This window comes from Myotis daubentonii, chromosome 15 (assembly GCF_963259705.1).
Source record: "Myotis daubentonii chromosome 15, mMyoDau2.1, whole genome shotgun sequence".
Taxonomy (NCBI): Eukaryota; Metazoa; Chordata; class Mammalia; order Chiroptera; family Vespertilionidae; genus Myotis; species Myotis daubentonii.
In genome coordinates, this window is record NC_081854.1 from 9,105,319 (window position 1) to 9,132,615 (window position 27,297).

Here is a 27,297-nt window from a genome sequence, read left to right on the forward strand (position 1 = left end):
TCCCAAACCTGCTCCTCAATGCCTCCCCGCCCCGCCCCTCAAAACCTTCCGGCCCCGCCCCTCAACACCTCCCAGCCCCGCCCCTCAACACCTCCCAGCCCCGCCCCTCAACACCTCCCAGCCCCGCCCCTCAACCCATCCCAGCCCCGCCCCTCAACCCATCCCAGCCCCGCCCCTCAACACCTCCCCGCCGCGCCCCTCAAAGCCTGCCAGCCCCGCCCCTCAACCCACCTAGCCCCGCCCCTCAACACCTCCCAGTCCCGCCCCTCAACCCATCCCAGCCCCGCCCCTCAACCCACCTCGCCCCGCCTCTCAACACCTCCCAGCCCTGCTCCTCAACGCCTGCCAGCCCCTCCCCTCAACCCATCCCCGCACCTCAACACCTCCCAGTCCCGCCCCTAAACCCACCCCAGCCCCGCCCCTCAACACCTCCCAGCCCCGCCCCTCAACCCATCCCAGCCCCGCCCCTCAACCACCTCTCCCCGCCCCTCAACGCCTCCCAGCCCCGCCCCTCAACACCTCCCAGCCCCGCCCCTCAACACCTCCCAGCCCCGCCCCTCAAAACCTTCCGGCCCCGCCCCTCAACGCCTGCTGGTGCCGCCCCTCGCCGGGCTCCTGTTTAAAACCTCGAAGATCCCAGCTCGTCTTCTCCCGCCTCCTCGGCCACGCCCTCCAGTTTCCCCTCCCAAGACCTCCCCTCTGGTCCTGGTCCCGCCCCGGCCGCTGTCCTCAGGCCCCATAGGCCCCTTATCTCCCCGGTAACCCGACCACAACACTGAGCTCGGAGCTCCCAGGATGGACAGGTTAGGCATTCCAGCAGGTAGGGACTGGGCCTCGCTCTGCACGGGGGCCCCTTTCCTCTGTGATTCCTCCCCCAGACAGCCCGCCTCGGAGGTGTGAGAGCCTCGGGGACCCCCGACTGGCTGGCTCAGCGGTTGAGCCTCGACCTATGAACCAGGAGATCACGGTTCGATTCCCTGTCAGGGCATATGCCCGGGTTGCGGGTCCGATATCCAGTGCGGGGTGTGCAGGAGGCAGCGGATCAGTGATCATCTCTCATCATCGATGTTTCTATCTCTCTCTCCCTCTCCTCTCTGAAATCAATACAAATATATATATATATTTTTAAAAAGAAAGCCTAGGGGACATACCCCGGTCAGAGGCCAGAGTCAGAGCCACGATGCAAGACAGAATGCAAGGGGCGGGCGGCTGAGAGGAGTGTGGGGAGGGGCCTGAGAGGTGCCCCCTCCCATCCCCTGGAGGAATTGCCGGTCAGAGAGAGGCCAGAGCTGGCCCTGGGGTGGCCTTCTCATTCCTAGTCCCCGGCTCATTGCCCACCTCCTCCCCACCTCCTCCCCACCCTCCGCCTGAAGGGGTGGGTCCTGTGTCGCCTCTACAGGACACTCGCAATCGTTGGCTAAGCTGGCCACAATGAGCGCCCGCTCGGAGGAAGGAAGCGAGGCCTTCCAGGAAACACTAGGTAACCCTGGCGCCCTTTCTTCCCCTCATTCTGGTCCTTGGCTCCCCCAGGTTTCGGGTCCTGAGCTGCGGGGCTCCGGGGACAGGGAGGCCTTCCGGGAGCGGCCTCTAGCGGGGGCAGCAGCTGTGCGCGGATGGAGGTGGCGCTGGGCATAGGGTATGGGCAAGGCCTGGAGAGCGGGGTGGGCCCGGCGGACTTCCTGCAGGAGGAGACGTGTGAGTGGGGCCCAGAGTTCCCCCGAATTACCAAAGCGGGGAAGGCAGGGGAGAGGTTCAGCAGAGAGAACAGCCTGCGGCCCGAGCAGGGGTTTCTCAACCTCTGCACTGCGACGCTTGGGCTCAGGTCGTCAGTCCTTGTTGTGGGGGCGGCCTCTACCCGCTTGCATGCCAGTAGCACCCTCTGCACCTCCCCCGCCCCCACCCCCACATCTCAGCAATGGAAAATGTCTCCAGACATTGCCAAATGTCCACGGGGGATAGCATCGCTCCAGGTTGCCCTGACCGGTTTGGCTCAGCAGATAGAGCGTTGGCCTGCGGACTGAAGGGTCCCGGGTTCGATTCCGGCCAAGGGCATGTACCTTGGTTGCAGGCACATCCCCAATAGAGGGTGTGCAGGAGACAGCTGATTGATGTTTCTCTCTCATCGATGTTTCTATCTCCCTTCCTCTCTATAAAAAATCAATAAAATATATTGGGGAAAAAAGAAAAAAGAATCGCTCCAGGTTGAGAACCACTGGGCTGTGGTACTGGGCTGTGGTAGGCGGGGAGCTGGTGGAGGAGACCCGGAGAGGAGGGTAGGGTCAGGTCATGTGGGGCCTTGAACACCAGGCTGAGGAGCTGGGATTTGGTCCTGAGGGCGCTGGAGCAAGGAAGAGGCATGGTCCACTCTGGTTGTAGAAAGCCCCTCGGGGGCTGTGAGGGGAGTCGGGGAGGCGGGGGAGGAGGCTGGGGTGATGGTCCAGGCAGGAGGGGATGAGGCCTGGGCCTAGGACAGTGGTCGGCAAACTCATTAGATTGAAACACGAAGTTCCAATCGCACTGTATGTGCACGCCCGAACGTGGTATTTTGTGGAAGAGCCACACTCAAGGGCCCAAAGAGCCGCATGTGGCTCGCGAGCCGCAGTTTGCCGACCACGGGCCTAGGAGATGAGCTGAGAGTGAGGAGGCGGGAGAACGGGACTGAGGGTGGCTGGGCAGTGGAGGCTGAAGGCGAGGGAGGGAGCCAGAATGCAGCCCTGATCACCTTGCTCAGCTCCCCAGGTTCCAGTCTTGTGTGGTGGGTCCCAGGCCTCCCAGGAGCGCCCTCTCGTGGGTGAAAAGGGTCGATGCCCAAGCCGGCGAAGGGGTGGGTTTAGTGCAGCGGTTCTCAACCTGTGGGTCGCGACCCCTTTGGCGGTGGAACGACCCTTTCACAGGGGTCCCCTAAGACCATCCTGCATATCAGATATTTACATGACGATTCATCACAGTAGCAACGTTACAGTTAGGAAGTAGCAACGAAAATAATTTTATGGTTGGGTCACCACATGAGGAACTGTATTTAAAGGGCCAGAAGGTTGAGAACCGCTGGCTTAGTGGATCCAGTCTCCAGGTCAGCTTGGGGTACAGGGGCGAACGAAGGGATGAGAAAGCTTGAGGCAGTCCTGGAGGGGCGCTGGAGGCTGGGTCTTCCGTTCAGTTGCAGCTTGTGAGATCCTAAGGGATCCAGGATCCCTAGGTCCGGGGGAGGAGGGGGCCAGGGTCTGGATTCCTACTGAGCGGCTTGCCTGGCCCCTCACTCAGTGGATTGGGAGCTGAGCCGACTGCAGCGACAGTACAAAGTGATGGAGGTGGAAAGGCGGGCCTACAGCAAGGAAGTCCACCAGCGCATCAATAAGCAACTGTGAGCCAAGGGCCTGAGTGTGTGTGAGTGTGAGTGAGTGTGTGTGAGTGAGTGTGTGTGTGTGTGTGAGTGTGAGTGAGTGTGTGTGAGTGTGAGTGTGTGTGTGTGTGAGTGTGAGTGAGTGTGTGTGTGAGTATGTGTGAGTGTGAGTGAGTGTGTGTGAGTGTGAGTGTGTGTGAGTGTGTGTGTGAGTGTGAGTGAGTGTGTGTGAGTATGTGTGAGTGTGAGTGTGTGTGTGAGTGTGAGTGTGTGTGTGTGTGAGTGAGTGTGTGTGTGAGTGTAAGTGAGTGTGTGTGAGTGTGAGTGAGTGTGTGTGAGTGTGTGTGTGTGGGGATGATGGGGGGAGGGAGGCTATTAAAGAGACTGGGGGCCGGAATCTTGGGTCCGACAACGAGGAGGCAGGCCCAGGCCCGGTGTGTCTGGCCTTTATGGATGCTGAGCTCTGCTCTTCGCCGGCTGCCCCCCCCGGCAGGGAGGAGATCCAGCGCCTGCAAGGCCTGCAGAACAAGCTTCAGGTGAAGATCGGCATTGCCCAGAGCCAGGGCAAGCGTCTGCGGGACAACGAGAGGATGGAGAACATGAGCCACCTGCTGAAGTGCCGGGCGCAGGTGGAGGCCGAGGTGAAGGAGCTGCAGGAGCAGACCAGAGCCCTGGACAGGCAGGTGGGTTCGGAGACCAGGCTCTGCGGGTCCCCCTTAGGGGCAGATGCCCTCGCGGCTCAGAGCCTTAGCTTCCTCCTCTGGAAACCTGGGCTATTGAAAGCATGCGCCTGGGAGAGTGGTGCTGGGGCTCCAGGGGGCGTAGGGGTGTGAGTGATGAGCACAGTCCCAGACGCTGGGGGGCGGGAGGGGGGAGCTGGGGCAGCGAAGGGGAAAGGCCCGGCTCCCGGAGTTGGCGGAACCTGCATTGGAATCCCGGTCCTGCCTCAGCAGAGCTGTGTGAGCACAGGCCAGTGTTCACCTCTCTGGACCCTAGTTCGTTTCTTGTCTAATCCCACCTGTCTCAAGGTCTTGCTAGTTGACCTTGGAAACAATGTGACTTTTCGATGCCGGTGTTCTATGTGGGATTCATGGTCATCATTTTCCCCGACTCTTCATGAAAGAGGTCGCTTGCGCCCTGGATGATATTGCTCAGTGGTTAGAACATCAGCCCATGTACCAAAGGGTCTTGGGTTTGATTCTCGGTCAAGGGCACAGACCTGGGGTATAGGTTGGATCCCTGGCTTCAATCGGGATGAGTGTGGGAGGCAACCAATTGATGTGTCTCTCTCTCATCAATGTTTCTCTCACTGTCCTCTCCGCCTCCGTCTCTTCCATTCTCTCTAAAAAGCAATGGAAAAACTATCCTAGGGTGAGGATTAACAACAACAACAACAACAACAACAACAACAACAAAAGTTGTTAGGCTAGACCAGTGGTCGGCAAACTGTGGCTCGCGAGCCACATGCGGCTCTTTGGCCCCTTGAGTGTGGCCACGAAGTTTCAATCACACTGTACATGCACGCCTGCACGTGGTATTTTGTGGAAGAGCCACACTCAAGGGGCTGCAGTTTGCCGACCAGTGGGCTAGACTAGGTGGTTTCTTGTATTCCTATGGGATCACAGACAGGAGGTTGAAATGTATGTGCCTTGGTGGTCTGCATTCGTTTCCTATTGCTGCTGTAACAAATTGTCAACTGGACGACTTAAAATGACACACATCGCCCGGCCGGCGTGGCTTGGTGGTTGAGCATCGACCCATGAACCAGGAGGTCACGGTTCGATTCCCGGTTCAGGGCATATGCCCAGATTGCGGGCTCAGTCCCCAGTGGGGGGCGTGCAGGAGGCAGCCGATCCCTGATTCTCTCTCATTGATGTTTCTATCGCTCTCTCCCTCTCCCTTCCTCTCTGAAATCAATAAAAATATATTTAAAGAAATAATACACAACTGTCTTATGGTGCTTGAGGACAGAAGTCCAAAACGGGCCCCACTGGGCTGCAGTCAGGATGTCAGCAGGGCTGTGCTCCCCCTGGAGCAGCGGTTCTCAACCTGTGGGTCGCGACCCCTTTGGCGGTCGAACGACCCTTTCACAGGGGTCGCCTAAGACCCTCCTGCAGATCAGATATTTACATGACGATTCATAACAGTAGCAACATTACAGTTAGGAAGTAGCCACGAAAATAATTGTATGGTTGGGTCACAGCATGAGGAACTGTATTTAAAGGGCCAGAAGGTTGAGAACCACTGCGGAGACTTCAGGGGAGAATCCATTTCTTGGCCTTTTCTAGTTTCTAGAGAGGCCACCTGCGTCCACAGACTCAGGGCTCCTTGCTTTACCTTGTTCTGTCTACCGCATGGTCAATAATGATTACATTTGACTTCCAATCAGTCAGTCTGTTCAGCTCTCAGTATCACCCTGAGCTGCCTTTCAGAAGCTGAATCTTGATTCACACACGCCAAACTTTTTTTTTAAATATATTTTTATTGATTTCAGAGAGGAAAGGAGAGGGAGAGAGAGGTAGAAACATCAATGATGAGAGAGTCATTGATTGGCTGCCTCCTGCACGCCCTCCACTGGGGATCAAGCCCACAACCCAGGCATGTGCCCTTGACTGGAATCGAACCTGGGACCCTTCAGTGCACAGGCCAATGCTCTATCCACTGAGCCAAACCGGCTAGGGCCACGCCAAACTTTTGACTGCTTCTTGGTAGTTCCGTGGCTTAGTGGGTGTTGGCTGCTTGATTGGTTTTCCTTCGTCTTTCATGGAAACTCACCAGAGTCAGGCCCAACTAGGATAATTTTATAATCTTGGCCCCATGGATTCCGTTGCCCTGACAATCTTTTTTTTTTTTTTTAATATATTTTATTGAGTTTTTACAGAGAGGAAGGGAGAGAGATAGAGAGTTAGAAACATCGATGAGAGAGAAACATCGACCAGCCGCCTCCCGCACACTCCCCACCGGGGATGCCGGGGATGCGCCCGCAACCAAGGTACATGCCCTTGACCGGAATCGAACCTGGGACCCTTCAGTCCGCAGGCCGACACTCCATCCACTGAGCCAAACCGGTTTCGGCTGCCCTGACAATCTTGATTACGGAGAATTATAAGTCAGGTGGCGGATAGGGTCCCTGGAAGAGAGCTCTGTAAAATTCCCCATAAGGTCAAGAAAGGATGTAGATATCTGATAACATCCATCCACTCAACAAATATTTCTTTTCTTTTTTTTAAATTTTATTTTTATTGATTTCAGAAAGGAAGGGAGAGGGAGAGAGAGATAGAAACATCAATGATGAGAGAGAATCATTGATCGGCTGCCTCCTGCACATCCCCTACTGGGGATCAAGCCCACAACCCGGGCATGTGCCCTTGACCGGAATCGAACCTGGGACCCTTCAGTCTGCAGGCCGACGCTCTATCCACTGAGCCAAACCAGCTAGGGCGCAACAAATATGTCTTGAGTGCCTACTAAGTGCCAGGCACGGTTCTAGGTAGGTGTGGAGGACACAGCAGTGAACAAGATAAGGGCCCTGCTGTCCTGTAATTTATATTCTCCTGGAGAGACAGGTAATAAGCCAGGTGAAAGCTGAAGGAAGAATTTGTTCAGAAGAACTCACCCAGGATCCAGCACAGAAAGACGAAAAGATAGGAAATATGGGAGGGTGCTTAAGGGACACTGCAGATACAGTGAGTGTAAGTATATATCAAGTAAGAGTTTAAGAAGAAAGAGAGTGGGGACAGAGGTAATGTGTGACACGATAGGACCTGATAATATTCTGGAACCAATGAAAGAAAAATCTAGGGGAGGCTAGGGGACTGTCTAGGGCGGGGGGAAAAATGGACACATATGTAATACCCTTTGTAATACTTTAAGCAATAAATAAAAAAAAAGAAAAAAAAAAGAAAGAAAAATCTACAGATTCAAGGATGTCTTAGAATCCAGAACAGGGAAAACTGGCAATGTAGACTTCTATAACCAGTGAAAATACCATTCACAGACCAGGGAGCAGAATAGGCATGGTCTGGCGAAGGAAAACGTAGAGTGAGACATGCTGTCTCGCCAAAGGCTTGCGTCTTGTATGACTCGACACGTGACTTCAACAGAACCTAGAGACGCTGTTTCTAAATGTTCACTCTCATTTCTTGAACCCATCACATCAGAGACTGATGACAATCCTTGAACTTGTACCAGTTCATAGTACCAGTCTGTATAGATATAAAAATATATTTGATAAAGTTCAGCATCTACATTTAAAAACTCTTGGAGAGCTGGGAATAAAAGGAAGTTCCCCAGATTTGAAAAAGGGCAATTATAAAACACCTACAGCAAACATCATATTTGATAGCGAAATATACAAAAATTACTTTTGAGATCAGTAACAATATAAGGATGTCCAAATAGCATAACTTCTATTTGACATTGTACTGGAGATTTTATCCAGTGCCATATGGCAAAGAAAAGAAAAAAATAAATAAAGATTGGAGATGAAGACACAAAATTGTCATTATTTTAGATGGTATATATGTATACATAGGAGATCCAAAAGAATCTAATGCTAACTTATAATTCACAAGGTATTTTAACAGTGTGACTGTATACAAAATTAATATGCAAAGTTCATGATATTTCCCTGTATTAGCATATTAGCAGTCACTATCCTATTAATAAAAGGCTAATATGCAAATTGACCAAACGCCAAATGACTGGTCACTAGGGGGCAGATGCACAACGCAGCCTCTCCTGCCTCCATGGCAGCACTAAGGATGTCTGACTGATGGCGGGCCTAAGCCATCAGTTGGACATCCCCCGAGGGCTCCTGGACTGTGAGAGGGTGCAGGCCAGGCTGAGGGACCCCTCCCCCCCAAATTGCACGCATTTCATGCACTGGGCCTCTAGTTAGAAAATACAAGAGAAGAAAAGACATTTATAACAGCCAAAAGAAGTAGCTAAAAAGAAATCTAGCAAAAGTGTACAAAACTTCTATGGAGTAAATTATAAATTTTGTTGATACCAAAGAAGAATTTAATAAACGTACAGATATACCATATTCATGGATTGGAAGAGTTAGTGTTGTAAAAGGTCAGATCTCCAAATAGATTCAATGTAATCCCAGTCAAAGTACTAAAAGCTTTTTTTTTTTTTTTAAATGTATGGAACTGACTAGCATCTCCTAAGCTTTATATGGAAGCACAATGAAACAGTAAGACTAAGATTGACTTAAAAGAAGAGCAATGTAGAAGGATTTGCTCTACCAGTTCTCAAGATTTATTATACAATTCTTGTAATTGGTGCAGGGCAAATCCAATGGATCAGCAGGACAGGATAGAGATTCCTAAAAGAGACTTATGTGCACACTGATATTTGACTCCAGGAAATGGGAAAAGGAGGATAGTGTGGGTACCCCCACACTCCGAACCCCTAAAACTAATTCCAGATGGGTCAAAGGTCTAAATGTGGGGAGGTGAGGGAGAACTTCTCAAGTTATAGAAATCTCTACTTATAAAAGAAAAGGTTGATGTATCTCATAATTTTAAAGTTAATAACACCTGTCAAAAGAACCAAAAAGGGTGTGCAAAATCAGTCTAGGAAATGGAGGTTATTGGCTACACATACAGCTGACAAGGGACTCGTATCAAAACCCCGTAAGGCACTGTTACAAATCGTTAAAGAGTAAGCACAATTTCTTTTTAAAGAGATGCCAAAGAATTTGAGCTGACACATCACACAATAAGGAACTCCAATGTCCAATAAATGTAGGAGTTACTCATCACTCATGAGTCATCAGAGAAAGGAAAAGGAGAATCATGAGATACGATCAAACACTCATTGGATTTTCAAAAATTAGTGTCCGAAAATACCAAGTGCTGGGGAACAGTGGAAAGCAGTGGGAACTCTTACCAACTGTTGGTGAGAGTATACATTGTTATGTGTATTTTGGAAAGTGTTCCTTCTATTATCTACTAGAGGCCCGGCGCACGAAATTCGTGCATGGGTACGGTCCCGAGCCTGCAGCCGGCCCCACCCCCCACCGCCACCCACCCCCAGTTTCCCGTTCGCTGTCAGGTGATTGGAGCCTGCTGGCTGGGGAACCAAGAAGTGAGCCGTCCGCTGGCTCACCAGCCCTGCCCCCGCCACGGGTTGCCCTCTGTGTGTGGGGCCATTAGGGTCAATTTGCATATTGCCCTTTTATTATATAGGATTACATTGGAAGATAGACATGCCCTGAGATCCAGGGTTGCATCCACTCGGCACAGCCCCCAGAAGCAGTCTTTGGGATCCAGGAGGCTGTAATTGGGCATCGCGTTCAGTTAAGTTTGTAGAAGGACGGAGGACAAGAAGCAACGGCATCTTAGCATGAGAGCGTCGAACACATCTTTGCGGAGTGACCAGGGCTGCTGCTCAGCACCTCCAGGTGGCTGATACTACATGAGTGGGCAGGCGTTTCCCACCCTGGCTGAGGGAAGCTTCATGCACAAGAGGAACTCTCTCTCTCTCTCTCTCTCTCTCTCTCTCTCTCTCTGTTTTGATCCTCACCCAAGGATATTTCCCATGGATTTTTAGAGAGAGTAGAAGGGAGGGAGAGGCAGAGGGAGAGAAACATCAATGTGAGAGAGACACATCGGTTGGTTACCTCCCACACATGCCCCAACCAGAGCCAGGATGGAGCCTGCAACTGAGGTATGTGCCCTTGACCGCAATTGAACCTGCCGCCCTCCAGTCCACGGGCCGATGCTGTGTCCACTGAGCCAGAAGGGCTTGGCGAGGAGCCACCCCTTGAGGGTAGCTTCCAAGCCCCACCAGGAGCATACTCAGTCGTAAGAAACACCCCGCAGAGAAATCAAGGTTTCTATTCCGTCTCCGTCACATAGGCCCCGTGGGACCCATGGACCCACTCACAGTCCTTTCCGGGGTCATTTTCATAGTGAACATTGCTGCCTGGGAACACAGCTGGCATTCCATATGTACCTTAACCCGGAATGTTTCCATGGAAACAGTGGTGGAAGAAAGTTAACCAAAGTCATGTTCCAATAGAAAGCAGGTTTGTCTGTCAGTGTTTTCTCCCAGCAATTGCACTTCTGAGATATATCCCGGAACCAGGATTCATGTAAAAGGAGGTTGAAGAAGCATTATTATTTTTTTAAAAAATATATTTTATTGATTTTTTACAGAGAAGAAGGGAGAGAGATAGAGAGTTAGAAACATCGATGAGAGAGAAACATTGATCAGCTGACATGCCCCTACTGGGGATGTGCCCGCAACCCAGGTACATGCCCTTGACCGGAATCAAACCTGGGACCCTTCAGTCCGCAGGCGGACGCTCCATCCACTGAGCCAAACCGGTGTCGGCAAGAAGCATTATTCATGCAACCAGCTTCAGACTGGAAACAACCAAATGTCCATCAATATTGAGTGAATACATACATCGTGGTGTACGTGTATAATGAAATAGTATACAACAGCCCAAAAAAGAGAATGAGTCACAATTATACACAGCAACAAGGATGCATTTGAAGGAGGCAAGCAGACGATATAGGTCAGTGGTTCTCAACCTTGGCTGCACATGAGAGTCACCTGGGAATCTTTTTAAAATCCTGATTCCTGGGCCTCATCCTCCGGAAATTCTGTTTCTTTGTGATGGGGTGGGGCCGCAACGTTAGTAACAAAGAAACAGAATTTCCTGAGGATGAGGCCCAGGAATCAGGATTTTAAAAAGATTCCCAGGTGACTCTCATGTGCAGCCAAGGTTGAGAACCACTGGTATAGGTAGCATTTTTTCATTTACATAAAATTCAAAATCAGGCCAAATCAAACTTTTGATAAAACAAAAAAGAAAAGTTAAAAAAAATGAATTTCACTTAAGGAAACAAAATAATGACCTCCCTCCCCTTCCTCCCAAAGATGCCAATGTTCTAATCCACGGAACCTGTGAGTGGCAAAACACTGCAGATGTGATTAGGGTTTTGAAATGGGGAGAGCATCCTGGATTCCCTGGGTGGGTCCAATGCCATCACACGAGCCCTTAAAAGAGATGAGCAGGGAGGACGTGACGATGGAGAGAGGAGGTGTAACAACAGAAGTCGAGGGTGGAGTGGTCACGAGCCCAGGGATCCCCGAGCTCAGGAACCCAGCCGCTAGCAGCTGGAAAAGGCCGGGAGCAAGTCCTCCCTCGGAGCCTCCAGAGGGAACACAGCCCAGCGGACACCTTATTTTCTAACCCAGTGAAACTGATCTCAGACTTCTGACCCCCAGGCAGGGACTCGGTGGTACTTCCTTACAGCAGCAACAGGAACTGACACAGGCAAGAGAGGGGCACCGCTGTGGAGAGGAAGGTGGTAGTGATGAGAAAAAAATTATATATAAATATACATACACATACATACTAGGGGCCCAGTGCACGAATTTGTGCACCTGGAAGGGAACTGTGGGCCATGGAGTGATTGGGGCCAGTGCCAGCAGCAGTTTCGAGCAGGGCAGGACTGTGGCACATGGGAGCAAAGAGCTTTCAGTAACCACCAGAGGCTTGCCCCGATGACAGTGACCCGTGTCCTGCCTTGGTCTGGCGCCCCCACTCACCGGCTCCACCATCTTGCAGCGGCCAATGCCTGCCATGTTCTGTGCACTCCCCCTGCTGGTCAGCACATGTCACAGCGATTCCTTGTTTGGTTTCACACATACAGAAGGCCAAAAGGCATATGACAACATGCTCAAAATCACCAGTCATTCCAGAGATGCAAATCAAAACCACAATGAGGTACCACCTCACACCTGTCGGAATGGCTATCATCAACAAATCAACAAACGACAAGTACTGGAGAGGATTCGGAGAAAAAGGAACCCTCTTGCACTGCTGGTGGGAATGCGGACTGGTGCAGCCACTGTGGAAGACAGTATGGAGAGAGAAGCATCAATAATGAGAGAGAATCATCAATCGGCTGCCTCCCCCACTCCCTCTCTGGGGATCCAGCTCGCAACCCAGGCATGTGCCCTTGACCAGCACTGCACCCGGGACCCCTCAGTCCACAGGCCAATGCTCTATCCACTAAGCCAAACCAGCCAGGGCCAAATGTCTCCTTCCTATGAAGGCACCAGTCCTATTGGATGAGGCCCACCCTCAGGACCTCGTTTTAGCTCGAGGTCCTGCGAGGTCACGGTCCGAGGTCTTGGGGATTAGCTCTGCGGGACACAGGCCACCTACACTAGCGCACAGCCTTAAGCAAGTCACGAGTTTGTGTCGTTGGGCAAGCTTCATTGAGCACCTATTCTGTGTCAGGAATAGCTGGGAGACAGCACACCCCACGCCAGTGAGGAGGAATAGGGCAACGAGGGCAGCGGGGAAGCCGGGATCAGCACAACAGACCTGGGACTCCAATGGCTGCAGGGCTGGCTCTCGCCACCTCGGCCTCTCGCCTCCACTCCGTCTACTGGCCTCACTGCCCCAGGATGCTCAGTGCGGTGGGGGCTGTGACAGCCCAAGTCCTGGGGGCTTCCCCTGCAGCTCACGGGTTTTCCCCAAATCCAGGGAAAGGGTGCAGGCTGGCTCGGCCTGGGTCACATGTCGTCCTGGCGGCCAGTCACTGTGATTGTGCAGGGCTGGGTGGGTCCTGGGCCGGCCGGGTGGCCTGTTGTGGTTGGAAGCCAGATCCACGTGGAAGGTGGGGGCTGTCCGCAGAAGGGTAGAGCTGGGGGGGGGCGGGGGCCCCCAGGGTGGCAGGTGCCAGCCGCACGCAGCCACTCAGCCTCCCATGTGCCTCCTTCCTTGGTCTCGCGGCCTCCCCCACATCCAGCCCACACCCAGGCACCACCCTCCTTCCTCCAGATCCAGGAGTGGGAGGCCCGGCTCTCTGCCTGCGGGAAGGATCCCAGGGCCCCAGGGGTCATCATGGACCAGAAGGCCAAGACCCGGAAAAGGATCAAGATCGTGGAAAGCCAGCTGGACAGGGTGAGGGCCAGCCTCCTGGCTCTTTCCAGGCCTGAGCTCTGGGGTTGGGGGAAGAATGAACATGGGGTCAAGTTCTGGAAATGGCCGGGGGGCGGGGGGCGGGGGGGGAGGTAAGGGGGCCACACAGAGGCCTGCATGCGGGAAGGCCTGGGTGCTGGGCTCCCTGCGGGGGTCAGGAGACAGGATCCTGGAGGGTGGGGTGTCCCTGGGGAAAGGAGACTGATGCTCGGGCTCTGCCGGTGGGGAGGGCCGATGCTCTCAGGACCCCCACATGGGAAGCGGGCTCCCTGTCCGAGTGTGGAGGAGGGTCTCAGACAGACCCTGGCACCCTGTCCCACACCTACCCCCCCCCCCCACCCCAGGTCACCTGTCACTTCGACATCCACCTGGTTCGGAACGCAGCCCTGCGGGAGGAGCTGGATCTGCTGCTGGTGCAGAGGAACCACTATCTGAACATAGACCGCAAGCTGCACAAGGTCAGTGGCCCCCGACCCAGGGCCCCCCCGGCCCCGCGAGGGAGGAGGAGAGGAGGCGAGGAGGAGGGTCACCTGCGTGTTGCCCGCGCTCGGGCCTCGGATACGCAAAGGACGAAGCCATAGGTTTGCTTTCGTTCAGGGGGAATGGAGACCCGGAAAGTGCTCCCGGACGCCTCTAACGAGAAGGCGGAGATGTCGTTTTGACTCTTACCACCCAGGGCAACCACGGAGCCAGCCCAGCCATTTCCATCCCCTGGGTTTCTCAATAGCCCTCCCTCCACCCTCCCTTCCCTGCAAGAATCGGACAAAGAACTACGTCTCCTTCACCAAGACCCACCATTTGCCGCATTTACTCGGTGTAATTATTATCTCGACTGAAAATAGCTTATTTCTATATTGGCTGAACTACTTGCGGGCGCACAGCAGGCACGGTGTCTCTGAGAAGCTCAGTGTGAATTTCCTAAAAACAAGACCGTTTCCTCCCCCTCCCCCACCCCTTTATCCTCACCCAGGGATATGTTTCTATTGATTTTGACAGAGAGAGGAAGGGAGAGAGAGAGAGAGAGAGAAACATCGATCAGTTGCCTCTCATATGCACCCCAACCAGGGATCGAACCCGAAACCTTTTTGGTGTACGGGATGATGCTCTAACCAACTAGCCTCCTGGCTGGGGCTTTTTTGTCTTTTTTGTGGTTACTAGAGGCCCGGTGCATGGATTCGTGCACTGGTGAGGTCCTCAGCCTGGCCTGCGCCCTCTTGCAATCCAGGACCCCTCAGGGAATGTTGGGTAGCTGGTTTCGGCCCGATCCCCACAGGCCCGATCCAGACAGGAGGGAGCCTGATCGTGTGCGTTGAGCACCTGTCCCCTGGTGGTCAGTGCATGTCCTAACCACCGGTCAGCTGGTTGTTCGGCTGATCGGTTGCTTAGGCTTTTATATATATAGGTGCTCTTTGTTTGAAATACAGTTAGGTTCATTTGCTTCGGCTGTGTCCAGTTTTAGGTTGTAGCTCCCCCCTCTCATTGTTGGTTTAATTTTCTCTATGAGTCTGTAGAGCACTAACTGGGTTCCCAAATCCAAACCACTCCAACAGGCATCCCAGGCCCAAACCGCTTCCTCCCCCGCTCTGCCCCGTCGTCCCCACCCAGACCCTGTGGTTTCCGGCTATCCATCTGGGTTTCTTTTTGCAAAAGTAAATGCGTGTGCGTGTATATGTATATAATGTATATGTGTGCAGTATGTATGTGGTTATGTATGTATGTGTGTATGTTTGTGCATTATTATTATTTAAAGAATACTTTATTGATTTTTAGAGAGACAGGAAGGGAGAGAGAGAAACATGGATGTGAGAGCGCAACATGGCTCGGCTGCCTCCTGCACACCCCCCACCAGGTTCGAGCCCGCAACCTGGGCACGTGCCCTGACCGGGAATCCAACCTGCACCTTTAGGTGCACGGGACGACACCCAGCCAATGAGCCACACCGGCCAGGGCTCTCTGTGTCTTATTAGTCCACACATGATATACTGTGCACACGCACATGCATGTATGCATATGTGTGTCTATGTATATTGCATGTGCATGAATACACAGACACAGTGTACAGGTGTAAAAATATACCGTTTCCTCCCTTCTTTCTCCCGAAAGAGCCCTTTTTGCTGCAAATGCCTGAACCCCAGCAGCAGAGGTCGGGGCGCTCAGGCATCCTCCGGCTCGGGGGTGGGGGTGGGGGTCAGCCCGGGGCCCTGCAGCCGCTCATCCGGTGGCTTCCCGCCGCCTCCGTCCCGAAGATCCCCGCCCGCGGCCGCTCATGGGGAAGCTCCGTGCGCACAGGCGCGGGCCCCCGCTTCTCCGGGAAACGCGGGCGCTGAGACCCCCTGCTCCCCTCCCGCAGGAGATGCAGCTCCTGCGGCGCACGATCAACGGGCTCACCGTGTCCTCCATCTCCGCCTACTCCGTCAGGTAGGCCGCCGGCGTCCGGGCGGGGCTCCGGCAGGGGAAGGGGCGTGGGGGGCGGTTCTGACCCTCGGAAACGGACCATCAGAACCGACACTGTTTTCCATGAGGCGGCCCATCCTCCGCGCGCCTCTCCCCGCGGCCTCGGGCGAGGTCCGCTCCTGGCGGGTATGGGTTCTCCTCTTCGCCCCCGTCTGTTCCTGGCTCGGAGGGGCCTCGAGAGAATGACTTGAGGCTGCACGTAGCACCCGCTGCACCGGGCCTGGACGGCCAGGCATCGGCGAACGGGAGTCGTTCTATCAGTTGACAGGCACCGTGTCCCTCAGGCCACCCTCAGGCCTGGAGAGCCCGGCACTCTGCGCATCGGCTTGTGTGTGTGTCTCCAGGACTCTCGAGGGCTCCCTCTCCCTCTCCCTCGGGCCCTGCTCCTTCTGAGCCCCGGCCCTGGGGTCCTGCGTCCTCTCAGGATCCCGTTTCTACCCGGTGACTTCCGCTTGCTCCTGGTTCATGATCCCTTCTGCCATGGGCTGGAGCCCACGTCTGTCTTGTGGTTTCTGGGATGTGTCAGGAGCCACAAACAAACTTGCCCCTTTTAGTTGTTTATTTAAACGTATCTTTGTTGGTTTCTGAGAGGAAGGGGGAGGGAGAGAGAGAGAGAGAGAGAAACATCAATGAGAATCATCCATGGGCTGCCTCCTGCACGCCCCCTACTGGGGATCGAGCCTGCAACCCGGGCATGTGTCCGCCTGATTGGATCCAATCAAACCTGAGACCCTTTAGTCCTCAGGCCAGCGCTCTATCCACTGAGCCAAACCCGTTAGGGTGGAACATGACCTTTGTTTTTTGTTTTTTAAATTACCTTTATTGTTGAAAGTATTACAGATGTGCCACCTACTTCCCCCACTGACCCCCTCCACCCGGCTTCCGTCCCCTCCCCAGGCCTTCACTGCACTATTGTCTGTGTCCATGGGCTCTGCATATGTGCATATAAGTTCTTTGCATATAAGATCTCTCTTTTTTTAATATATATTTTTTTATTGATTTCAGAGAGGAAGGGAGAGAGGGAGAGAGAGAGAGAAACATCAATGATGAGAGAGAATCATTGATCAGGTGCCTCCAGCACGCCCCACACACTGGGGATCAAGCCTGCAACCTGGGCATGTGCCCTGATCGGGAATCGAACCGTGACCTCCTGGTTGGTGGACACTCCACCACTGAGCTCTTTGGTTAATCTCTTCCTGCCTCCCACCCCTTCCCTCTGAGATTCGTGGATCTGGTACATGCTTCAGTGTCTCTGGATTTATTTTGTTAATTTATTTTGTTCATTAGATTCCACATGTAAATGAGATCATGTGATACTTGTCTTTCTCTGGCTTATTTTACTAAGTATAATACTCTCCAGGTCCCTGCACGCTGTCTCAAAGGGTAAGAGATCCTTCTTTTTTTACTGCTGCATAGTATTCCATGGTGTAGATGTACCACAGCTTTTTTATCCACCCATCTGCTGATGGGCACTGGAGCTGTTTCCAGATCTTAGCGATTGTAAATTGTGCTGCTTTGAACATACCAGTGGTGGTGCATACATTCTTTCTGATTGGTGTTTTGGGTTTCTTAGCATATATTCCTAGAAGTGGGATCACTGGGTCAAATGGCAGTTCCATTTTTAATTTTTTGAGGAAACTCCATACTGTCTTCCATAGTGGCCGCACCAGTCTGCACTCCCACCAGCAGTGCACGAGGGTTCCCTTTTCTCCGCATCCTCGCCAGCACTTGTCCTTTGTTGGTTTGTTGATGGTGGCCATTCTGACCATGTGAGATGGTATCTCTCTGTCATTTTCAAGTGCATCTCTGTGATGATTCGTGCCCTTGAGCATTCTTTCATATGTCTCTTGGCCATTTCCTGTCCTCTTTGGGGAAATGTCTATTTCGGTCTTTTGCCCATTTTTTAACTGGGTTGTTTGTCGTCTTTTCGTTAAGTTGTATCAGTTCTCTACATAGTTTGGAGATTAACCCCTTATCAGATGTGTCATTGGCAAATATGTGGAATGTGACCTGTGGCTCCTCTCCCTACATGCTTCTCCTTTCAGCTTCTGGTCCCATTCTGAGCATTTCCCAATGACCTTCCCGAGGGAGAGAGTGTGACTGGCCAGCTCATCTTTCCCGTGGGCCCACAGGTGATGCCTGCTGGCCCGTCTGAGCACAGCCAGGACCCAAACTCCACCGCACTTCCCAATGATTGCCGCGGGCAGCCCCGCTGGGTCCAGGGCCCGGAGGTTTCAGCTGGAAGGCGGGCGGGTGTCATCACTGACACTTCCTGTTGGAGAGGCAGTGTGTCCACTGCTTCCTCACCTGGTGGCCTGGGCCAGTCACTCCCCTCCCTGAGCCTCCCCTGGGGCATGGCAGTTATGATGGTGTCTGCCTCACAGGCCCTGTAGAGCACCCCCTGCAAGGCCTGGATCTCAGGTGGTTGGTTCCCTCTCCCTGCCCCTCGTTGGCATGGAGCCCAAGGCACAGAAAGAGCTGAGTCCTGAGCCCCGAGGCGCTGCCACCAGAGGCAAAAGGGGCCACTGGGCTGGGGGTGGGGGTGCCCGGGAGGCTTCCTGCGGAGGGGTGACCTGAATAAGCCTTCACGGACTTTGAACAGAGCACAAAGCTAGTGCTCTGGGGAAAGTCTAGCTCAGTGGTTCTCAACCTTCTGGCCCTTTAAATACAGCTCCTCCTGTGGTGACCCAACCATAAAATTATTTTCGTTGCTACTTCATAACTGTAATGTTGCTACTGTGATGAATCGTCATGTCAATATCTGATATGCAGGATGGTCTTAGGCGACCCCTGTGAAAGGGTCGTTCGATCGCCAAAGGGGTCACGACCCACAGGTTGAGAACCTCTGGTCTAGCAGCTACGTCCTGGCCGGGTAGCTCAGTTGGTTAGAGCCTCGTCCGGATACACCAAGGTTGTGGGTTGGACCTCCAGGCAGGGCACATGCAAGAAGCAGCCAATGAACGCATAAATAAGTAGAACAAATCAACGTTTCTCTCTCTCAAATAAATAAATAGATTTTTATTTTATTTTTTTAAAATATATTTTTATTGATTTCAGAGAGGAAGGGAGAAGGAGATAGAGATAGAAACATCAATGATGAGAGAGAATCACTGATCGCCTGCCTCCTGCACACCTCCTACTGGGGATGGAGCCCTCAACCGGGACATGTGCCTTTGACCACAATCGAACCTGGGACCCTTCAGTCTGCAGGCCGATGTTCTATCCACTGAGCCAGACCAGCCAGGGCTGAATAAATACACTTTTAAAAAGCAGCTCAGAAGCTACGTTTTCAGATGTGCAGCCAGGGGAGGCCCAGTGAGTGAGGCTTCTAGGGTCTCCAGAGTCCTAACAGGGTGTGTGCACAAGTGCTGGTGACGTTGCCTACCTGTCCCACGTGAGGTCCTGGGTGGCCCCAGCCCCTTATATTTCCAACCACACCCCCCCCACACTCCAGCATGCTGACCTCATCACCTGGCTGTCCCCTTCGTGGCCGGAGTGTCTTAACTGTGCCAACCTGTCCCCCCCTCCTCCATCCCCCCCCCCCCCCAGTTCCAGGCGCCACCCCGCAGTAACCCCCGCCTGCCTCCCGGTGCCCCTGCGCACTGTTAGCCAGAGAGGAGGTTCAGGCTGAAATAAAGAACAGAAAGCTCTTATTTGAGCAAAAGGATTACAATCAGGGAGCAACTCAGTGGCTCTGGAGAGAACAGAGAAGGGCAGGTTCATACCTGAGGGCAAAAGCCGCACAGCGTCATTCTCTGACGCAGGGGAGGCGGGCCGGCTGGGCTCACCGCACTCGGAAGGGAGGAGGCCGAGTCCATGTGCCCGGTAGTCCGCGCAGCAGCTGTTGGCCAGGACGGTTATGGCTCCGGGCTAAGGCTCAGCCTCGGACTGCGTTTGGCAACAGGTTTAGCAACTTCATAGCAGCTCTGTGGATGGAGGCGGATGCGCCCCCGCCCCGCTCCCTAATAGCCTCAGAGCTCATGTCAGTGGCTCCCTGAGCAACGCCTGCTCCATTTCACTGTTTCCATGATCAGCTTGTGGGCAAGGCCGTCGGCCCCTTACCAGGCCGAGCACCGCCCCCTCTCCCCCCGCCAGGCCCTGACTCCTGACCCACCTCGAGAACCTAGAAAGTGTTCTGTCTTTTGTCACCTCAGGGTAACAGCAGACTAATGCTACCCCATCCCTGGGACTCCAGGCTGACCCCGCCCATCCACCCCCCAACCCCAGACTGCGCCCGCCCGCGCACCCACCCCTGGGACCCCAGGCTGATTCTAATCCAACCTCCATCTCCCCGACCCGACGGACCTGCCCAGCGAGGAGGCGAAAACCAAGATGAGTTTGCTGCGGGAGCGGGCCGACAAGGAGGGCGCCCAGAACGAGACGGACGTGCAGATCTTGCAGCGGCAGATAGCGCACCTGGACCATCTGCACCGCTTCCTCCAGTTCAAGAACCACGACCGGCAGCCGGATCCCGTCGTCCTGGAGAAGCGCGAGAAACGCGGTGAGGCCGGCCGCCCCCTCTGCACCCCACCGGCCGGCCGGGGCCCGCGGAGAGGGGCGAGCGCCCGTCTCCAGGTCTCAGGGCGCACGGCCGGGGCCCGCCTGCAGGGGGCGCTGGGGCGCGCAGAGGCCTGGCGACCCCGCCCTCGTAGCCAGCGGGGCAGGGGCCTGGGCTCCTCTTCCAGGGGTCGTAGGGGCGGGTGGCCGCCCCGGGGCACCCACCTCACTGCCCCCCTGCCCCCCAGCCCGGGAGGTGGCCGAGGGCCTCCGGAAGACCTCGCAGGAGAAGCTGGTGTTGCGGTACGAGGACACTCTGAATAAACTGGCCCAGCTGACCGGGGAGAGCGACCCGGAGCTGCTGGTGAAGAAGTACTTGGATAGTGAGTGTCTGCGCCCCGCCCCGCCCTGCCCAGGTCCCCGAGGGCCTAGGGACCCTCCGCCCGCGGGGAAGAGCGGGTGGTTCCGCACCCCCCTCCTGGGGCGCCTCTGCGCCCTCCTGTCTCTCTCCTCTTGCTTCTGTCTGTCTCCCTCTCCTCTGCATCTCTCTGTCCCCTCCGAGTGTCTGTATCGCTGTCTTTCTTGTTTTGTTTTGTTTTAAATATATTTTTATTGCTTTCAGAGAGGAAGGGAGAGGGAGAGAGAGAGAAACATCCATGGTGAGAGAGAATCATGGATTGGCTGCCTCCTGCACGCCCCCTGCTGGGGAGGGAGCCCGCAGCCCAGGCCTGTGCCCTGGACCGGAATCGAACCGGGAACCTGGACGCTCTATCTATCCATTGCGCCAAACCAGTAGGGCTGTTTCGCTGTCCTTTTGTGTCCGTGGCGTTTCTCTGGGGGTTGCCTGCCTCCCGCCCCCCCCCCACGCCCCCTCCCCTCCCCTCTCCTCCCTGCTCCTGGGCCTGGGCATCGCTCTCCGAATCGTCCCCTTTCCCCGGCGTCTCCCCGTGTGCCCGCTGCCGTCTGTCTCCCGCCGCTACTGTTTTCTCTCCCTCACTTCTGTGTGTCCGTGCCTCTCTCGGTCTCTCCGGGTCTTTCCGTTTGCTCTCGGTGTCCCGGTTCTCTGCGTGTCTCTCCGTCTGTGTCTCCCGCCTGGCCTCTGCGCCGTCTTTCTCAGCCCCTCCCTCCCCGTCCGGTGCGCCTCTCTCCGCTTCTGGTTTGGTCTCTTCCGCGCGTCCCTGACTCCGTCTCCCGGCCCCGCCTTTCCCGCTCAGCGGAGGAGCGCAACTTCGCGGAGTTCAACTTCATCAACGAGCAGAACTCGGAGCTGGAGCGTCTGCGGGAGGAGATCACGGAGGTGAGTGAGCCCCGCGCGTCCCGAGTCCTTGCCCCTGGCCTCGGCACCGACCGCCTCCTCCGCGGGCAGCCCCTCCGCCGCAGGCAGCCGGGCCCAGCCTCGCCCTCGCCCCGCAGATGAACGAGGCCATGAAGAAGGCGCGCTATGGCGACGCGGCCCGCCTGTCGCTGAAGGAGGAGCAGGAGGCTTCGGTGCAGCAGCAGATAGGAGAGGTGCGCAACGAGGCCGACAGCCTGGAGGCCCGCGCCCAGACGCTGAGGGAGCAGGTGGAGAAGTTCAAGGCAGGTGGGCACCTGCCCGCCTCTTCACCTGGGCGGATGCGATGAGCACGCGGCGGGCCAAGCCTCTGCTGGCCGTTTGGAGATTTCCGGGAGTTACTTTGTGCACTCACTCATTCACCGCATATCCGTCATCCATCCATCCATGCGCCCGGTATCCCAGTATTCATCCATCCATTCATCCATCCCTCTAGTATTGATCCACTCACCCATCCATCCATTCATCTAGTATCCATCCATCCATCCATCCATCCATGCACCCAGTATTCATCCATCCATCCATCCATTCATGCACCCAGTACTGATCCATCCATCCACCCATCCATCTAATATCCATCCAGTATTCATCCATCCATCCATCTAGTATTTACTTATCTATCCATCCGGTATTCATCTATCCACCCATCCATCCCTCTAGTATTGATCCATCCATCCATCCATCCATCCATCCATCCATCCATCCATCCAGTATTCATCCATCCATTCATTCATCCCTCTAGTATTGATCCATCCATACATTCATGCACCCAGTATTGAACCATCCATCCACCCATCCATCTAGTATTAACTCATCTATCCATCCAGTATTCATCTATCCATCCATCCATCTATCCATCCATCCATCTAATATTCACTATCCATCCATCCATCCATCCATCCGTCCCTCTAGTATTGATCCATCTATCCATCCATCCATCTATCCATCCATCGATCCATCCATCCATCCAGTATTCATCCATCCATCCATCCATCCATCCATCCAGTATCCATCCATCCATCCATCCATCCATCCATCCATCCATCCGCTACTCATCCTTCCAGTCTAGAGCACTCAAGAGCAGGCTGCCCTGGGTTTGAATCCCAGCTCCACCATTTGTGGGCCTTGGTGTGTGGCTTCCTCTGTGGGATCCTTTCTGGAAACGCAATGCTGCGCCTTTGTAGGGTGGCCATGAGAATTAGATGGGGTGACGGATGGAAAGCTGAAGGTGGAGGGAGGCAGAAAGGTGGCAGTGGTGACGGGGAGCAAGCAGACAAGCCACCTCTGGGCGCGCAGTAGGAGCTCAAGTAGTGGCAGACCCGCCTGTCCTGTGCGGAGCGATGAGACCTGCTGGGAGTGGTGGGCGGAGCCTGACATGGACACACCGGGCACATGGAAGCAGGCGTGGGCCTGAACTCAGTGTGGAGCATGGGGCCATCATTCGGGGGGCCCAGCGCAGAATAAAACTGTGGGGCCCCTTGTTAAAAATTTGCCAAGGATTTCAAGGTGGCAACAGGGGAGCATCAGACCCGGTGCAGGGCCTTCTGAGCAGAGGGCCCCACGCCAGGGCTCAGGGGGCACACCCAGGCCACGGCTCTGTGGGTGCAGGGAAGGCCCCTGGGAAGCAGTGATGCTTGGGGCCGACCTGGAAGGATGAGCATTTAACTGAAAAGCCGGGAGCGGATGCTCCCCACAGGTGGGCAGGGCCTAGAGGTGCCTTCGTGGCTCGGGGTCCTCAGTGCAGAGGGGGGAATGCAGGATGCGGGTGGGGGTGGACAAGGGCCTGGGCCTGAAGGGATGCCAGGCTGAGGCGCTTCCTGGAGGTGCTGGGGGGCCGTGGAGGGTTGTGAGCAGGAAAGGGGGTGCACAGGGAGGTTAGGGGAGGAGGGTGAGGAGGAGGGGCGCAGGTATGAGATTGAAGGGCCATGGGGATAAGGGACAGGTGCACTGGGGCTGGCCTGGTGAGATGGGGAGCCGGGGAGAAGGAGTGCGATGGGGAGGACCCTGAGCTCAGTGTGGGCTGGGGGTGCTCAGGGAGGGACCCCAGGGGGGAGCTGTCTGCATGAGCCTGGTTCGGGGCGAGGAGGCGCAGGGATGGCTGGTGGGGTGCCGGACGGTTGGGTGCAGACTTTTTAAAGACCATCACCCGAGGATCTTAGGGGTTTTGTTGTTGTTGTTTTTCAATTGATTATTAGAGAGAGGAGCATCGATTGGTTGCCTCTCACACACACCCTGACCAGGGATCAGACTGCAACCTTTCATTTATTTTTATTTTTTCAATATATTTTTATTGATTTCAGAGATAAAGGAAGGGGGAGGGAGAGATAGAAACATCCATGATGAGAGAGAATCATTGATCAGCTGCCTCCTGCAAGTCCCCGACTGGGGATCGAGCCCACAACCCCAGGTGTGTGCCCTTGACTGGAATCGAACCTGGGACCTTTCAGTTCGCAGGCCGACGCTCTAGCCACTGAGCAAAACCGGCCAGGGCGCAAACTGCAACCTTTTAAAAAATAGGATCTCAGAGGGGAAAAGAGAGAGGGAGAGAAAGGTAGAAACATCAATGATGAGAGAGAATCATTGATCGGCTGCCTCCTGCACGCCCCACACTGGGGATGGAGCCCGTAACCCTGGGCCTGTGCCCTGACTGGGGACCAAACCGTAACCTGCTGGTTCATAGGTCGAAGCTCAACCACTGAGCCACGCGGCCGGGCTCTCACTGGCTCCTGTGGTGGATGGGGCGGTGCTCTAACCCCCGGAGCCGCCGGCCAGGGCAGGTGCAGATTTTGACGTGGCTGCGGTGCCTTCATTAGCCGCAGCAGCGAACTCACTGAACCTAGCAGGCCAGGCCGGCCAGTCCTCTGAGTGGCTCATGACCATGGCTCGCCTGCGGGTGTTTCTGGGGGAGGGGCCGGAGCTGGGGAATCAGAACCGGATGGGGGTTCGGCCCATCGGCTGGGCTGTGTGGGGCCTCCCAGGGGAGGGGCCTTCAGCTTGTCCCTGCCCCCTCGCTGCCTGCCTTCCGTTGCCCCGAGCCCTGTGCCGGGTGTACAGCGATGCCCTCCCGCGGCCTGGTGTCTGCCCGCCTTGCTCGCCGTCTAGTCTCATAGACGGGGCAGTGGGGACTTGCGGGAAGGAGAGGGCGGGCCCCAGCGGCCCGGATTTGACAGCCTGTCCCCCGCCATTGCCGGCCCCCCCCCCCCCCCCCCAGCCATCCAGCAGCTCTTCACCAGGGCCCAGTGCGACAGCACCATCATCAAGGACCTCCTGGGGGTCAAGACCTACATGCGGGACCGCGACATTAGCCTCTTCCTGGGCCTCATCGAGAAGCGGCTGGTGGAGCTGCTGACGGTGCAGGCCTACCTGGACGCCCAGGTGGGGGCGGGGCTGCAGGGCGGGGGGCGGGGGGCGGGGGGCGGAGGGCGGGGCGGGCCCGGGCTGACCAGCGGCCCCTCCCTGCAGAGCTACACCACGTCCAGCTTGTCGATCGCCGCCCTCACGGTGCTGGGCAAGAACCCCGAAGACCTTCCCAAGAAGGTGGCCCCGCCCCAGCTCCCTGACAACCTGTGAGCGCAGGGCAGGCGCAGGAGGGGACAAATGGACCGCAGGGATGGGGGGGGGGTGTGTGTGGGGGGGGGCGGGCGGGAGGCCTCTTTGGGACCAGAGGTTGCTGTGGCTCTGGGGGAGGAGGTGAGGGAGTGGGCGCTTTCGGGACCAGAGGGGAGAGGGCCCTCCGGCGGGCAGAGCGCGGTGTGGCCGCGAGGAGCCATGGGGGGGGGGGTGCAGAAGGCAGCCCCTCCCTGCCGCTCCCCGCTTTAGGGAAGAGCCCCCAGGCTTCGAGGCCAAAGAAGACTATCCCCTGAGCAAGGAGGAGCTGCTGAGCTACGTGATGAAGTCGGTGAGAAGGGGCGGCGGCCGGGGCAGGGGCCGGGCTCAGCCCTCCCGGGGCCTCGCTCACCGCCCCCCCCCCCCCCCCAGATGGAGGCCCGGGAGCTGGCGAGGGAGCAGCACATGAAGGAGCTGATGGAGATGGCGAAGAAGATGGACAGCGGCCAGCCCCTGAACCTCTCCCCGAGCCAGCGGCCCAGCTCGGGCACACCCCTGGCCATCTCCCGGAGCCCGAGTGTCGGGCCGGGGTCCGTCCTGAGCCACAGGACGAACGGCATCCTGGTGTCCAGCCGCGCCACCAGCGCCAACGTGGGCCACGTCACCTTCGGCGACCCCAGCGCCATGGGCTCCGCCAGCGGCAGCCAGTTCTCCACGGGCGGCCGCGTGGCCTTCAAGCCGGTCAGCTCCAGCAGCTACCTGGGCTCCACCGGGTACCTGGAGTCCAGCGGCGGCTCCGAGAGCTTCGGCGGCCTGCCGAGCAAAGGCACCGAGTCCGAATCCAGCCCTGGCCCTGCCTCCAGCACTGGCCCAGGCTCCATGGAGAGCAAAGAGTCCTGAAGCCACAGCTGGGCGCCTACCCGCCCTCCCTGCGCTCTGCAGGCCATCCCCCCTCGAGTGCTTCTGCCCCCGTATAGCCCCCCATTGTCCCTGTGGCTCCATCTTCTCCCGGCCCCAGCCTCTGCCCCCACAGCGTCCCCACTTCCCCTTCCTGTGTCCCTGTGTCCCTTCCCATCGGCTCTTCCTCATCTCCTCTGTCTCCTGGCCTCTCTCTGTTCCCCGCCCTCTTTCCCTTTCGGTCACCCAGTCTCCTGTTGTCAAAAGTTTCCCACTCACTGTGTGTCTGTCTTGCCTTGCATCTGTCTCCCCGTCTCTGCCGACTTCCCTGGTTCTCCTCCCACCTCCCGTTTCTGCTTCCCCATTTCTAGTTCCTTCTCCTCGTCTCCCTCCCCCTGGCCCTCCTGGCCGAGGTCCCTGTCTCAGTGGCTCCTCATTCCTCGTCCTCCCCATGAGCCCCCAGTACTGACCCCGAGGAAAGAATTGGAGCAGAAAGTTCAGGGTCAGCGTGAGCTGTGACCACAAGAAATAAAGGGCAGAGCCCAACTGTACCCCAGCCTGGCGACAAGTGTCTGTGCGAGAGAAGGATCTGTAGACATGGCTGTTTCTTGAGCTCCAGCCCAGGGGAAAATTTATGGCCCTATTCACTCATTCATTCACTCACTCACACACTCATTCATTCATTCATTTTGTTGAGGCCTCCACATTTCAGGCTCTCCTGAGAACTGGGCACTGTATCAGTCAGGACAGGCTGTTATGCTGCAGTAACAAACAAGCCCAGGATCTCCGTGGCTTAATGCAACAAAGGTTTACTACTGGCCAGTGCTGGTGGCCTATTGGGGGTCACTCAGGGCTCTGCTCCATCCATCCCGGTGTCCCAATCGCTGTCGCTGGGAGAGATAACGGCAAAGCTGCCATGACTTCTCAGTCTCTGGCCTGGATACGACACATATCACTTCCACAAACATTTATTGACCCCCAGCAGGTCATGTGACCACACGACTTCAAAGGGTGGTGGGAAGTGCAGTCTGGAAGGAGAGGGAAATGGATATTTGTGGAGGCCCTGTGCCTGCCCCTGGGTCACAGAGATAAAGTAGATTGTGTCCCTTGCCTGCTGGGGCGGGTTTGGGAGTGAGACCGATTCAAACATCACAGATAACTGTTTCCTGCCATTTTCCTGTTTTATGTCCTGTCAAACATTTTTTTAAAAAATAGTTTTGATTTTTAGAGAGAGAGGAAGGGAGAGAGAGAAACATCGATGTGGTAGAGAAA

The 27,297-nt window shown here is 55.6% G+C and overlaps 1 protein-coding gene across 1 annotated transcript; it reads left to right on the forward strand.

The window, feature by feature from the left end:
• Positions 1–1,402: 1,402 nt before the first annotated feature.
• On the forward strand, positions 1,403–27,297 carry ODAD1 (outer dynein arm docking complex subunit 1). The gene is made up of 14 exons (XM_059665957.1): positions 1,403–1,480; positions 3,262–3,361; positions 3,834–4,023; positions 13,158–13,280; positions 13,643–13,756; positions 15,649–15,716; positions 20,066–20,253; positions 20,498–20,632; positions 21,464–21,546; positions 21,663–21,831; positions 24,794–24,957; positions 25,045–25,148; positions 25,402–25,480; positions 25,561–27,297. Exons 1-14 carry the CDS (start codon positions 1,432–1,434, stop codon positions 26,026–26,028), a joined length of 2,034 nt encoding a protein of 677 aa, XP_059521940.1. The 5' UTR covers positions 1,403–1,431; the 3' UTR covers positions 26,029–27,297.

Excerpts from the sequence above, each read along its gene's own strand:
- ODAD1 (XM_059665957.1), top strand. The coding sequence starts at position 1,432 with ATGAGCGCCCGCTCGGAGGAAGGAAGCGAGGCCTTCCAGGAAACACTA. Across the intron at positions 21,832-24,793 it reads GGTGGAGAAGTTCAAGGCAG|CCATCCAGCAGCTCTTCACC; the intron begins GTGGGCACCTGC and ends CCCCCCCCCCAG. Across the intron at positions 25,149-25,401 it reads CCCCAGCTCCCTGACAACCT|GGAAGAGCCCCCAGGCTTCG; the intron begins GTGAGCGCAGGG and ends TCCCCGCTTTAG.